At 42.9% G+C, this 12,679-nt stretch overlaps 1 protein-coding gene across 1 annotated transcript; it reads left to right on the top strand.

The window, feature by feature from the left end:
- Positions 1 to 2,321: 2,321 nt before the first annotated feature.
- Positions 2,322 to 5,738, top strand: LOC148214375 (maestro heat-like repeat-containing protein family member 2A). The gene is made up of 6 exons (XM_088152559.1): positions 2,322 to 2,335; positions 2,433 to 2,646; positions 2,835 to 2,981; positions 4,175 to 4,267; positions 4,805 to 4,886; positions 5,557 to 5,738. The coding sequence occupies exons 1-6, from the start codon at positions 2,322 to 2,324 to the stop codon at positions 5,736 to 5,738; spliced, it is 732 nt and encodes a 243-aa protein (XP_088008685.1).
- The last annotated feature ends 6,941 nt before the right edge of the window (positions 5,739 to 12,679 follow it).

Raw genomic sequence — 12,679 nt, 5'->3', positions numbered from 1 at the left:
ATCAAACCACACCTGACAGTGCTTCCACCATAAAACCAAGGGCATGTTATTCTTGCCCTACATCATTTCTGGTCTTTTGGCTAGGACATCTCTGCTCCATCAGTCAACTGCTGCAGTTCCCAGAAGAAACAAACCAGGAGGATTTAGTATTTCGTATTATACATGCAGCTCGCAGCCAGCCAGCTGTAGTGATGCCAGCACTCATGATGATCCTCCAACAGGACGAGGTATGGAAAATTGATCTTTGCAACTCTAGATTATGTTCAGTGAGGCCAAAGGTCTATCAAGGCCTATACAGTCTGCACTCTAGACCAGTGTTTCTCAACCTTGGCAACTTTAAGATGTGTGGACTTCAACTCCCAGAATGGCTGGCTGGGGAATTCTGCGAGTGGAAGTCCACACATCTTAAAGTTGCCAAGGTTGAGAAACACTGGTCTAGACTGTTCAGAAACAGCACTGCAGGGTCAGTGGAAAAGAAACCTCCCCTACTCTGCCCCGTTTTAACATAGAGATGCCAGCTCCTGAACCTGGGACTTGCCACGTTCAAACTTTCTGTTCTGCCAGTGAAACACAACTTTGTTCCACACCTGCCACATTGTGCAGGAACGGTCTCTCTCCTGCCTGCAGGGCTCTGTCTGGGAGAAGGTGGCCATCTACCGCAGCCTTCGGGCTATGCTAGAGCATGGCCTGGAGGTGGAACCTGCCTGCAGCTTTGTTGTTACAGCCTCCAAGCAGCTGAGAGCATCTCTGGTGGTAAGCAGGAACAATTATTTTATTTATTTATTTAATTATGTATGAAATGTGTATAGCTGCCCATCTCATAAGTGACTCTGGGCAGTGTACAACAAAGATAAATTATAGCTGAAAGTTCTTCCCTCCTGAGACTTAACATCTACTTTAACTTCTAACCATCTGAGTAGTGTGTGGCAGTCATTCAGAGGTAGGAGATGAAGGCATTGTTTGCCTGTTCAGATGTTCCAGAACATCTGCTAAATCATTAAAATTGGGTTCTTGGACTCAAATGTGACTGAAATAAGCTGACTTTCTACAGTTCATCATGTACATCATGTACAAAGACTTTTTGCAGTTGATGATGCATCTGCTCCCTTCCCTGAATATGTGCATACTGGCAGAAGCTGTTTGTTTAGTAAGGTTGATGCTCTTGCCCGATCTCTGTTCTTAAGTTTTGGATAAAATCAAGACCCACCCACATCTGTTCCTTTCCTTTTGACTGTTCATCTGCTGCCATCCCAGCAAGTGGCTGAAACTAGGATTGAGGAGACCCTGTTTCAAGTTCATCCTCAGCTATGGAAACTTTGGGCTAATCACTCTCCCTCAGCCCATCCTATTTAACCGAGTTGTGGAGATAAAATGAAGGGTGATCTTCAGTGTAAGCTGCTTTAAATAAGCTGCCTTATTCTAATACATAATATAGTGTTTTATCTCATTGTTTTTCAGCAGGAGGTGCCTCGGGAGCTCCAGGTGGCTGCCAGCAATGCACTGGCTACTTTTGCTCGCCGACATTTCAACATCATCATGACTGAGCTTCAGCGGCACCTCAAGCCCTTTGTCCAGCCTGATGAGTTCACTCTCCTCACTTTGGGCAAGATCACAACTATGAATGGTAGGTTGTAGCTCAAAATGGGTGAGAGTGAAAGGCAACTGCCTCAGTCCCAATACATCAGGGCTCCCAGGGTGTCCAGTTCTTGTCTTATAGGGACATAATTTAGACTTTAAAGAAATTGTATCTTGCCCTTGCCCAGCTTATGAGAATAGCCTATAATGTAGAAGTCAAAAGTAGTTCATGATTGTTCCCAAAGAGCTACTCAACAATCTTTGTTTCTTGACTAATTCCCATTTCAGAGTTGCAGATTTCCAAGATGATCCCAGCAACACTTCTCTTTTGACAAGCTACCTCTCTCTCTCTCTCCCTTTTCCTCCCCTCAGTGTACAACTGTGTCCCCTTCTTTGGCATCACCCTGACCACTATGCAGACAGTCACACGTAGGATTGAGGATACCAGGAGACGCCTGGCCCTCTGTACAGGTGAGGCTTCCTGAGCTGATTCATGTTTCCCATCACAAACCTTCAAACTCTTTAGCTGGCAGCCCAAGGCTCTGGGACCACACAAAGACCTTGACCCCCTCATTGCAAGGTTTAAACTAACCAAGCTAAGCACTTAGATTTTTAATTGACTGTTGAAGTGTGTTGTGTGAATGAAGTCACTAAGAAATGAAAAACAGAAAAAAATGTGCATTGAGTGGTTGACAAATGACAATTTGTTCACACAACATGCTAAGCCAAATTCAAACAAATCCCTTATGGCTAAGCAGAAGTATCTTTGCTGTTGTTCAGAACTGGACAATCAATGATTCTGAAGACTTTGTAGGAAAAGTTGGCTCAATAGGTCCCACTTAGAGCTCTTTATGCAGAAACAGAATTTGTCTTCTACCAACAAGATCCTCATCTTTCTCTGCTTCCACATGCATACAAGCCCTGGAACAGATATGCAAAGCAATTCAAATCTATCTTCGGAGCTGGGAGAGGAGCTCCTACCCCCGTATCAGTGTCCAGCAATTCTCCATCTACCTTCTTCCACTTTATGCCTGTATCACTCGAACCTGGTTACCTGGAAGTCACTCCCAGGTGAGTTGTCAACTCAGATGGGCTCGTGACCCTCTCCCAGGACTGCCTCCAATTCCATGGTAGCAGTACAAGGTGGCAAAGCTCTCTGTATGGCATTCATGTTAAAGAGGGACATGTTTTACTTGAAGAAAAATTTGGGGAGATGAAACAATCACCACCAACCCTTCCTCTTCCATCCATTCTGGCAGGTCAGGCTAGCAGTTCTGAAGGCCTTAAGCCCCATGCTGAGCATCCTGCTTCCCAGGACAGAATTCCAGGCTCAGATCTATGATGACATCATTTTGCTCTCATTGCAATATGAGAACAACAGCACTGAAGCCTTTTATATCTCTAAGGTAAGGGGGCTTGAGGGTTCCCACTGCCTACCATACAGATGGCAGCCATTCCTTGAAGGAATCAGCAAGCTACAATGCTAGCTGTAACCTGTTTATTTACATTTATTCTGACCCACACACCACTTTAATCAGATATTCACATTCTCTAAGCAGTCTGCAACCCTTATTTATCAGTACAGGTAGTCCCCCGTTTAAGAATGAGTTCTGTTCCCAATGTCTGTCCTTAAGTCAAATTTGTATGTAAGTCGGAATAGTATTATTGTATAATACTGTATAAGTAGTAATGTATATTTAGCTCGAATCATTGTGTATTTAACTCAAATTTTGCTACAATAGGCTCCGTTCTTCACTATGGGTCATCCTTAAACGGGGCAATCTTAACTCAGGGATTATGTATAGTACAACTCCAAAAAAGGTCAGATATATGAAATACCACTCTGGAACAAAAAGGCAGCATTGTAAGAGCTACCTCATCTGCCCATCCCCTTCTCAAATACTGTAGGAAGGGAATCAGCCAAGTGGGTTTTCTTAGAGAGTGAATTCTGAAAGCTGAAAGCCATTGCAGGAATGGACCTGGATCTGCCAGACTTCTGAGGGACCTTATTGCATCAAAGGGAGAAGAATCAAGTTCCTTTCAGTGCTAGATTTGGGAAGAAATGAGCTTTTTTCTTCATCAAGTACTAATAGGTGTTATGTTTCCATAAAGCTGAACTTCTCTCAGCTACACACCATTTTTAACGCAGGTTTATCCAGTATCACATTTCTTAAGCCACCATGGTCCCACCATAGTTCCCTGGCGTGTAAAATTCGTAAGGAATGGAGTAGAGTCATAATTGTTGCAGAATTCAGACTAAATGACATTCTCATGTCACTCAAGACTTGTTTTTTTTTTAACTTACTGCATTTAACCCTGCCTTTCCCTCAAGAGCTCAAAAGCTTAGGGTGGTGTGGGGGACAGAAATGGTTGCTTCCCTGAGCAACCTTGGGAGGTATATTGGCTTGGAGAGAGGAGTTGGCCTAACATCTCCCAATCAGCTCTGTGGCCAAGTGGAGACTTTAAAATGGTCTCCTTGATCCATACCCATCAATTTAACCATTATATGGCATCGGCTGTTACTTGCACATTTTGTCATCCTCATTTCTTTGGGGTGCAAGAAAGAAAGAAAGAGATATTATTTTGATATTTGTTATAGATCCTGGGCCAGATTCTGGAAGCTTCTCTAGTGAACAAAAACCCAATCCCAAATATGTACGTGGGACCCCTTGCACAGAATCTGATCCTGCAGGTAGGAATGGACAAATTACAGATTGTAATTGTGTGTGTGTGTGTGTATGTGTGTGTGTGTTGCTGTTGCTGCTACTGCTACTGCTGGAAGAACATTTTTCTTGTTACAGTCATGAACACCATTTATCTTTTCAGTAGTGAGAAATTTCAGGAGTGCTCACACTAATTGAGGTTTCATTTCCTTGGAAGAGTGTTCCTTCAAGACTTAGAACAATTCTGCGATATAAAGGATATTCATAAAGAAAGGTTGGGATTAAGCTAGGCATCGAGAATGTTCCATTCCAACTGATTTCTGTTCCCTGCCCAATTCCATTGGCTCTCTCACAAGCAGTGTGGATGGAGATCCACTACGATATGTGTTGCCCTGAGCAGATTGATGGAGAAACCAAATGCACACACAGACATGCTCCATCAATGTTCCTCTAGGCCTGTCAATCTTTAGCCAGCTAAGGCAGCAGAATGACAACAGTTCTGTCCTCCCACCTTTGCAGAATGGTCTGCAAGAACAGGGGCTCCTGACATTTCCTTCTTTCCCTAGATCTGCAGAAGAGGACAGAAACAGCACCTCCAATGGCAGAGCCACAACTCTATCGAAATCACGCAGCTCTTCCTAAAACTGGGTACAGGCAAGAGCCACTTGTTGGATTTGATGTTTATTTAAACTGAATTAAAATTAAGTAATGTTAATAAGATGGCTTTCTACTCATTTATTTAATAATACTCCTTCCATTTTAAAAATTACACTTTGATAACACTGTTGGAGATCTGCAGGGCCATACCAAAGGTTTCTGAAGCTAGTAAAAGCCCTGAAGATCCAGCTTAGTCTGAAGAACAAGTTTGGAGAAGTGGCTAAGATGCTAGACTAGGAGCAGGGAAACCTGAATTCTGATCCTGGCTTAGGCATAGAAGCAGGGTGGGTGACCTTGGGCATGAAGTTGTAGGTCTGTATGCTAGAGCAAAGACAAGAAATTATCCCATTCAATCTCTTCCCCCTCCTCCTCCTCCCTTCTTCATCTTCTTCCTCTTCCTCTTCTTCTTCACAAAGTCTGCACAGATTTTAAACCCATAAATTAGAAACAAAACAGGTATGTTAAGCCTCCAGTTGTTTTAATACACCTCTTTTATTTTTTTAAAAAATCTGCCAATTGCCCAGAAGCCAAAAGATTGGGCCAGATTTTTGTGACATCACCATATCACCCCCACACCCCTTAAAACACCTGAAGGGTTGAATGAAAAGATGGCAAAAAGCCACCTCCATGTTATAACTGTTATATTTTTGCCTCCATTCAGCACGTTCACATCCTTCTGAGCTGCTGGGGTTTTTCCTGAGGAAGCTGGAAGAAGGCCAAGAAGATGTGCGTGTGGTTGTGCTGTTGCTGCTGTCTGAAATTGTTGGTGCCCAATGTAAGGACTGGGAGAGGAAGGTGGTTTGGCTCATTATAACAAAGCAGTGTGGCTTTGTCAGGCTTTGAAATGAACCCTGAGCAGCTGTATTCACACCTTAACCTTGATTAACCCATTTTCTAGACTGATACAAAACCATAAAGTAGCAAACAGATTGGGTTCAGGCAGTGTACCAAGTACAAAACAACAACAACCAAAATGAATAAAAAATTTCGTAGGTCTTTAAGTCTGTTGTGCAAACCCATCACACACAGAAATGCATCAGTCCCAACTATAGACTTAACCAGTGTTTCTCAACCTTGGCAAGTTTAAGATGTGTAGACTTCAACTCCCAGAATTCCCCAGCCAGCGTGAAACACTGGACTAAACACTGTGGCTATGATATAGGGAACTCCCAGTTCAAATTTCAGTTCAGCTGCAGCCTGAGACAGACTGGTTCCTCTTCTCTTCTTTCATCCCCCTTCAACTGCCACTGGGAGACAGTCATTTCTTTATTTCTCAACCTGTACACCACCTCAGTCACAAATGACTCTAGGCCACAGGGGTATCTGCAGGATATGGTCAAAAAGGTCAAGATGGTGGCTGCAATGAACCCATATTTTTCAGTGCCTGAGCTCTGGAACAGGAGGCTGCTGTGTGTGAAGGTGGTGAAGGCTGTCCTGGTTGATGATAGCACAAGGGTGAGAAACTATATTTCAGCAGCTCTAAAATCTGGCGTGTCAATAGCAATTTTCTGGTTAAAAACCTGTTGACTTGGTAATTTAGCCTGAGTTTGTATTTATTTCTCAGTGGAATATGGGAGAAAGCATTAGTGCCATCAAGGAGAGCATACGGAGATGAAATTAAATGGAATGAAATGTATTTGTTGATACAGAACGCTTGAAAATAATGTTATTGTCAGATAAAAATAATATAATTAGGCATCACTGTATTTATGCTTAGAAAATATTAAAAGGGATCAAAGAATGGCTTAAAATGCCATTGGTTAAACAACATAAAAAGAAAAGGCCATTATAGCAGGCTCTCAATTATTATATTTTTTGTTATTTTAATAATGCTGCTCTTTTTATTGTATATTTGATTGTTTTATGTTGTATATTTTAAACATATTTGTACTATGTACACCCAGAAATTTGTGGTTGTCATGCAGTTTCAAAGGCAATAAGTGGGCAAATAGTAAAAGATATGGAAGCATTGGTTAGGCAAACACAGGAAAGCTGTAATTGGAAAATGCTTTGTCTGGACCTTCTATTCCATTCCGCAAAGCGATCACCATCTCATCTGGAAACACCCTGAACTTGATTCCTTGCCAAAGATGATATGGATCACTTAAAAGCAAATATCCCTAGGATTTCATGAGTTTTCCCAGATGTGGCTTTGATTTTTGTAATTGCCTTGCTTTCTTCATATAGCGATGGGGAACCCAGGTGGGAACACCTTCCACTTGTAAACTTCCAATGCTTTCCAGATTTTTCTTCCATCTTTTTGCTTCCACAAAAATCTGTGGCCTCATCCCCACATCCTGCTTGCTGCATCACAAGCATACTTTACTAACCAGGGTGTGGTTAGTAGTTTTAGGGACACATTCTTGTGTCATCACCTCCCTTTCATTCCCAGCTCATTGCTGAAGCCTCCTAGAGCTGTCTATGGTTATTCCAGTCTGGAAGTGGTGTTTTCCTTCTCCCAACACAAAACGTCCAGTGTGGACAACGTAGAGCACCTGCCAGTTAAATCAGATCAGCCAAGCCTCTGCCACATGACACTCATGAATGCTAAATGAAATAGTAACTGAGCAAAATCTGCCTGCCATTTCTCAGAACATTGTTCCACTATGAAAAAATCTCTCTTTTAAAAACTTAGTCCTTGAGAATGTATTCCAAATTCACTTGGGTCTGTTTCTGAGCTGGCTTTAATGTTGACTCTGGCAGTAGATACTACTGTGGTATATATATTTTTTTATTATTACAGTATGTATCTTTGTCTCATTATAAAGCCCTCCAACTACCTTCACTTCCCAATCTGAAAATGTCCAGTGTGACAAATTCCCCACATTGTACAGAAAAAGGCAGAAGATTCACATAGGCATCATGACCACCTTCTAACCAGAATGGATGGGGAATCTTTTTCAGAAGATTGTTTCTTTCTTTCTTTTTCTTTTTTAACTGAGAATGGGTGTATTAAGGATCCCTAGCACATGTTGAATGCCTTTAACTGTAAAAATGGAGAAAAAAATAGAAATGTTGCTGTAGCCATATGATCCTGTTTTTAATTTTTTATTGCAATTGTTTCAAATGAAATACAGAAAAAACCAATATATTAAAAATTGAAAGGAACCCATAGCAAAATATCCTGGAAGATACTAGAGACTGCAGAAATACGGCTGCAGGAGTGGGGACGGGGCCGCATGTTTGCCACCAGGCAAGGGTGCATGTTTTCTCCCCATCCCATTCCCTACCCCCAAATCTCTGGCTGTTAGGTTTGTCTTGCAACGCTCCAGACCATTGGAAAACTCGTGTCGGTCGGTTATTTGGAGAAAATTGAAGGATGGCCTCTGAATTATATTGCCTTGCAGCTGGCCAAGTCTGCCCGCAAGCTGGTAAGGCTATTCTGAAATTTCAACAGTGGAGCCATTGCATGTTGGGGGTGGGAGTAAAGTGGACGAGCCCAGGGACTGCCCCTTATACGTGGGCATGTTGTTTTCTCTGTCTCTTAACAGCAGCAGCTATTACTTTTCATGTTGCTGTCTTTTAAAAAAAGAGAAAGCTCCCTGCCTTGAGGAATGTGCAGTAGCAGTAAGGTCAGGAGAGCAGTGCCCAAGAAAAGAATACGAGAGGAGCTCATGCTCCTGTACACAGATGTTTATGTTACTTATTTACGAGCGTTATTCTTCTACGGCTTCTGGATGTGCATCATATGGGTTTCTTTTCCTTCACTCTTTCTTTACCCAAACCCAAAGTCCTAAACACAGATGAACAAACGTGGCTGCCGCTGTCACCTAACACGCTATGGCCCATTGCAAAATCACCCGCATGATGGCTTAATGTAACAACCAGGTTCAGACAAGATGCTAAGACAAAAGCTAGTTTCCCACAACCTTCTGAATTACAAACTACCCAATTCCGTTTAGCTTAATTTAGCCCTGGGGGCCCCAAACTCTTCAGCTCATCAACCCCTTCATGAAGTTTCAGATTGTTCATCGACCCCCAAACATTTATTATATGAAAATAATTTAATAAATACTACTTTAACTAGTAGTAGTAGTAGTAGTAGTAGTAGTAGTAATAATAATAATAATAATAATAATAATAGGCAAAAGGCAGCTTTACTTGGAACAGGTCCTTGGGAAGGACTTGATAGGTGGATAAAAATGCCAAATCCAGTCTAAACATCTGGGTGACTGTACGAACAACAGCAACAACAACAACAACAATAATAATAGAGACAACTCAAGGCTGCTCTCTCTGGCAGCTGACCATCCAATCCTGGGTACACTGTCTCGCCGCTAGCCACCTCACCTTCAGGACTAGGGACTGGCGTGGAGCTCTATAGAGACCCCCAAAGATTAGTTGACCCCAATCAACCTTCCATCATTTATCAACCACCTATTGACCCCCAGCCATTTATCAACCCCTTGGATAGTCCCACTGACCCTTGGGGATCAATACTGATCTCCTTGGGGAACCCAGATCTAGGATGTGCAAACCCAGCAGATGAGTAGGCCAGACTGAGAGATCGTGGCTGCAACTGCAGGTACAGTCAGATATACAACCCCTGTTTATTGGAAAACAAAATTGTAAGGTTACTCCTTGCTAATCCTTCCATCCTCTTGGGACACTGAACTTCCAAATTGTTAGCCCTTCGGGTAGGCCAGGTCAAAAAAGAGACCCTGCAGGGGCTTTCAGGAATGCCACAATAACGATTAATTTAATCAAGATTAAACTTGAAACCATCTTGAAAGCCTATCCAAATCACAGGCCCCTTTTAAGACAAAAAGGTCAAGGCTGGGCTGTTCTCTTTCGCACAAGCAATCATTTCACCTCTCCCACCCTCCTCTCAAGCCCAGTGCTAAATTCCTCTACACCACTATTTCTCAAACTTGGCAACTTTAAGATGCGTGGACTTAACTCCCAGAATTCCCCAGCCAGCCATGAATTCCCCAGCTAGTTGCCAAGTTTGAGAAACACTGCTCTACACGAATATCCAGAACGTATCTAAGTTTGCTTTGCTTTTTGGTTTTTTGGGGCTTTTTTCTGCATCAGAGGCACATATATAAACAAGGCATTGGGGTTGTGGCCATCCATTAATATTTTTTTATAAATATTCGATGGGGCCCAGAGGCTTCCTTGTACATGAAGATAAGAATGAGACTTTGCTTTGCCATTTGGCCATGTCCCTCCCTGTTTGTTTTAATTAAAAAGAATTAGAGAAAAATTAAATTCAGCTTATAGGCTGCCTGGGAAATGTCTTCTGGAACTTTAGTGCACACGAGCACCAAATGAGAGACCCCAGATCTAACCATTGCATCACCCTGGCTTTAAATTTGGAGCACTTTAAAAGAAAGCCCTGTAATGGTCTGGTTTTTGACAGGATATCCCATTTCCTCTTTCAGACCCACCCCACACTGAATCTTCTTTTGGGTGGTTTAAAGGAGAAGGCCATGGAGAGAGTCAGCGTGGATCTTCTTCGTGTCACCATCACTTCAGGGAGAGGTACAACTCAGGTCAGGAGCCCATTAGGACTAAGCTAGCCATGTCAAAAATAAAAATGACCCAAGATCGGGGCAGGTAATCTGCAAGCTGTGTGTGACCCCAACCTGTTTTTTGTGGTTATGGAGGGAACAGAGGTTTTGCAAAGGCCTAAGGCCCCTTAAGCCTCCTTTAAATAAGGCTGCTTTTCTCACATCTGTCCTGGGATTAAGGGGCAAGATTTCTAATTGATCTACAGGAAATCAGCATTCCAGGATTAAAACTGGTAAATTGTCTGCTTCTTTCTTTCCCTCATCTGTTGATCGACTCAACAGTCTAGATTTACATGATTTAATTTTATTTGCTGATTCCAGCAATCGGCTTCAATCCAGCCCCTTCAATCTAGAATCACTGTAGTCTGGAGGTCCCATGACCCCTTATACATTTCTATGGTGAAATTTGGAAAGTGCATTGTCGTCAGTTCTATAACATCGCTAGCATATGTTCTTGAAAAAAAAGATGTGTTGAAAAATATTATGACTGAAAAACTTTCTGATGCTGGAAAAAGTAATTTCATATACGTGTAGGCCTAAGTACATTTTCTGGCAATTTTTAACTGTAATTTTTGTCATGGATGCAGAGAAAGTTAGACAGCTAGTGTTTCCTCCCCCCTCCCCATTTGTCCTCCTTTCCAATTGCCTGTGTCCTCCTATGCCTGTTCAGATATCTGGTAACCCTATAGCCAGAGGAAGACACTTGAATCTGGGCATACAACAGGCTGTACATATACTCTGGCTGGATTGGGGCCAAAGGTAGACCTAGGGATTTGGTAGAACCAGAGAAGGAGCATTTAACTATCCCTTCCTTCCTGGCAGGAATTATGGAAAAAGTTGCTCAACTATCTAATGCAGCCACATTACACCAGTTTGGCTACACCTCTGTGCCAAGCCTTGCGCCTCTTGGCTGAACACCGACTGAGGTGGGTTGTTCCAACACAGGATGCCTTGGAGCCAGGTGGGTACCAGGAAGGCCCCTGCAGATCTGGAAACATTCCTTGTAGGGGAGATGGTATAGGAGGAAGCAATCTACCTCAGGCATCTGCAGTTTTGCAGATTTGGGGGAAACCTTACAGATCTCCCTGGTTATGAAGCAACTAGCCACTTATAAATGTCTCAGGCTGTCATGTTATGAACTGATGCTAACCACTGACCTGGCCATTTGTCAGTTGATGTCTGGATGAAATTAGATAAATGCCCACATTGTCATAACCAGACCTGGGAAATCAGCTTCCATCATTTTTATGATTTACTGCAGTTTTGTATTTTTCTGCCCTATGCACCTTTCTCTGTCTCTCTCCACCTCCTAGTAGATTCACCAACTCCCCAGGGACTGATGGCTCGCCTGATAGTAAGTGATGTAGCTACAAGTTTATCTCTCCTGCAACCCCATATACTTTGTTCTAGGACTTTTGTCCCCTTTGATACAGGAAGTCCACCAATTAATTTCCCAGGTCCCTAATCTTCCTAAAATAGTCTAATGACAGATGGGATCTGCTCAAAGGAGGAATTTCCATAACACATCTAACCAACCACGGCCAGAAAGGCCATGCCTAGAGTATACTGGCAAAAAAGTAGTGTTTCTAGTTACAGGTAGTCCTTGTATTACAACCATTCATTCAGCGACCATTCAAAGTTATGACGGTGCTGAACAAAGGGACTTACAACCCCCTGCAGCACCCCCATGCTCCTTACCTGGGATTCCCACCACTTCCTGCTTAATAATCCTGTTGTCAGTCAGGGGAGAGTCCTGTACAAGATGGATGATACTGATCTAAGCACAGAGGTTAGGGGGAAGAATCTACAAGGGAACCCCCCCAGGTATTCATAGCTTGAAAACAGTAGGTAGCTGGTTGCACTTTGACATATTTGGATGTCCAATTGCTTTTCAAAGTAGCCTCTCAAATGATTAGAGCAGCATTGGGATGTAGGCCTTGAAAGTGTGGATGCAAAATCATGCTGTCCCTGTTGTGGTTCTAATTGGCAGGCCCTTGCAGTTTGCCCCTTAGAAGGAGGTGGCCAAGGAGCTGCGGCACTTCTCCTGCTAAGTGCCTTGCGCCCAGAATTCTACAAGGATGTGGCTGAACATTGGTGGATGGAAGTGCCCCTCCTGACCCATTACCTGGAAGGTGAGATGAGCGAAACCAAACTTATCTTGTCCCATGCCATCTTCGGTAGCCCTCTTAAGATATTGAGTTAATGTGTGGAGAGTCTTAAACCAGACAGAGAATGGGACTGCACACCAAGTTCTATACCATACTCTCCCTG

Source organism: Python bivittatus, unplaced genomic scaffold (genome assembly GCF_059951505.1).
Source record: "Python bivittatus isolate LINGU-HERP-01145 unplaced genomic scaffold, Pbiv_v1 ctg000690_np1212, whole genome shotgun sequence".
In the NCBI taxonomy this organism is placed as follows: domain Eukaryota; kingdom Metazoa; phylum Chordata; class Lepidosauria; order Squamata; family Pythonidae; genus Python; species Python bivittatus.
Note: the sequence above shows the minus strand (reverse complement) of the source record. Positions and strands in the feature narration are given on the sequence as shown.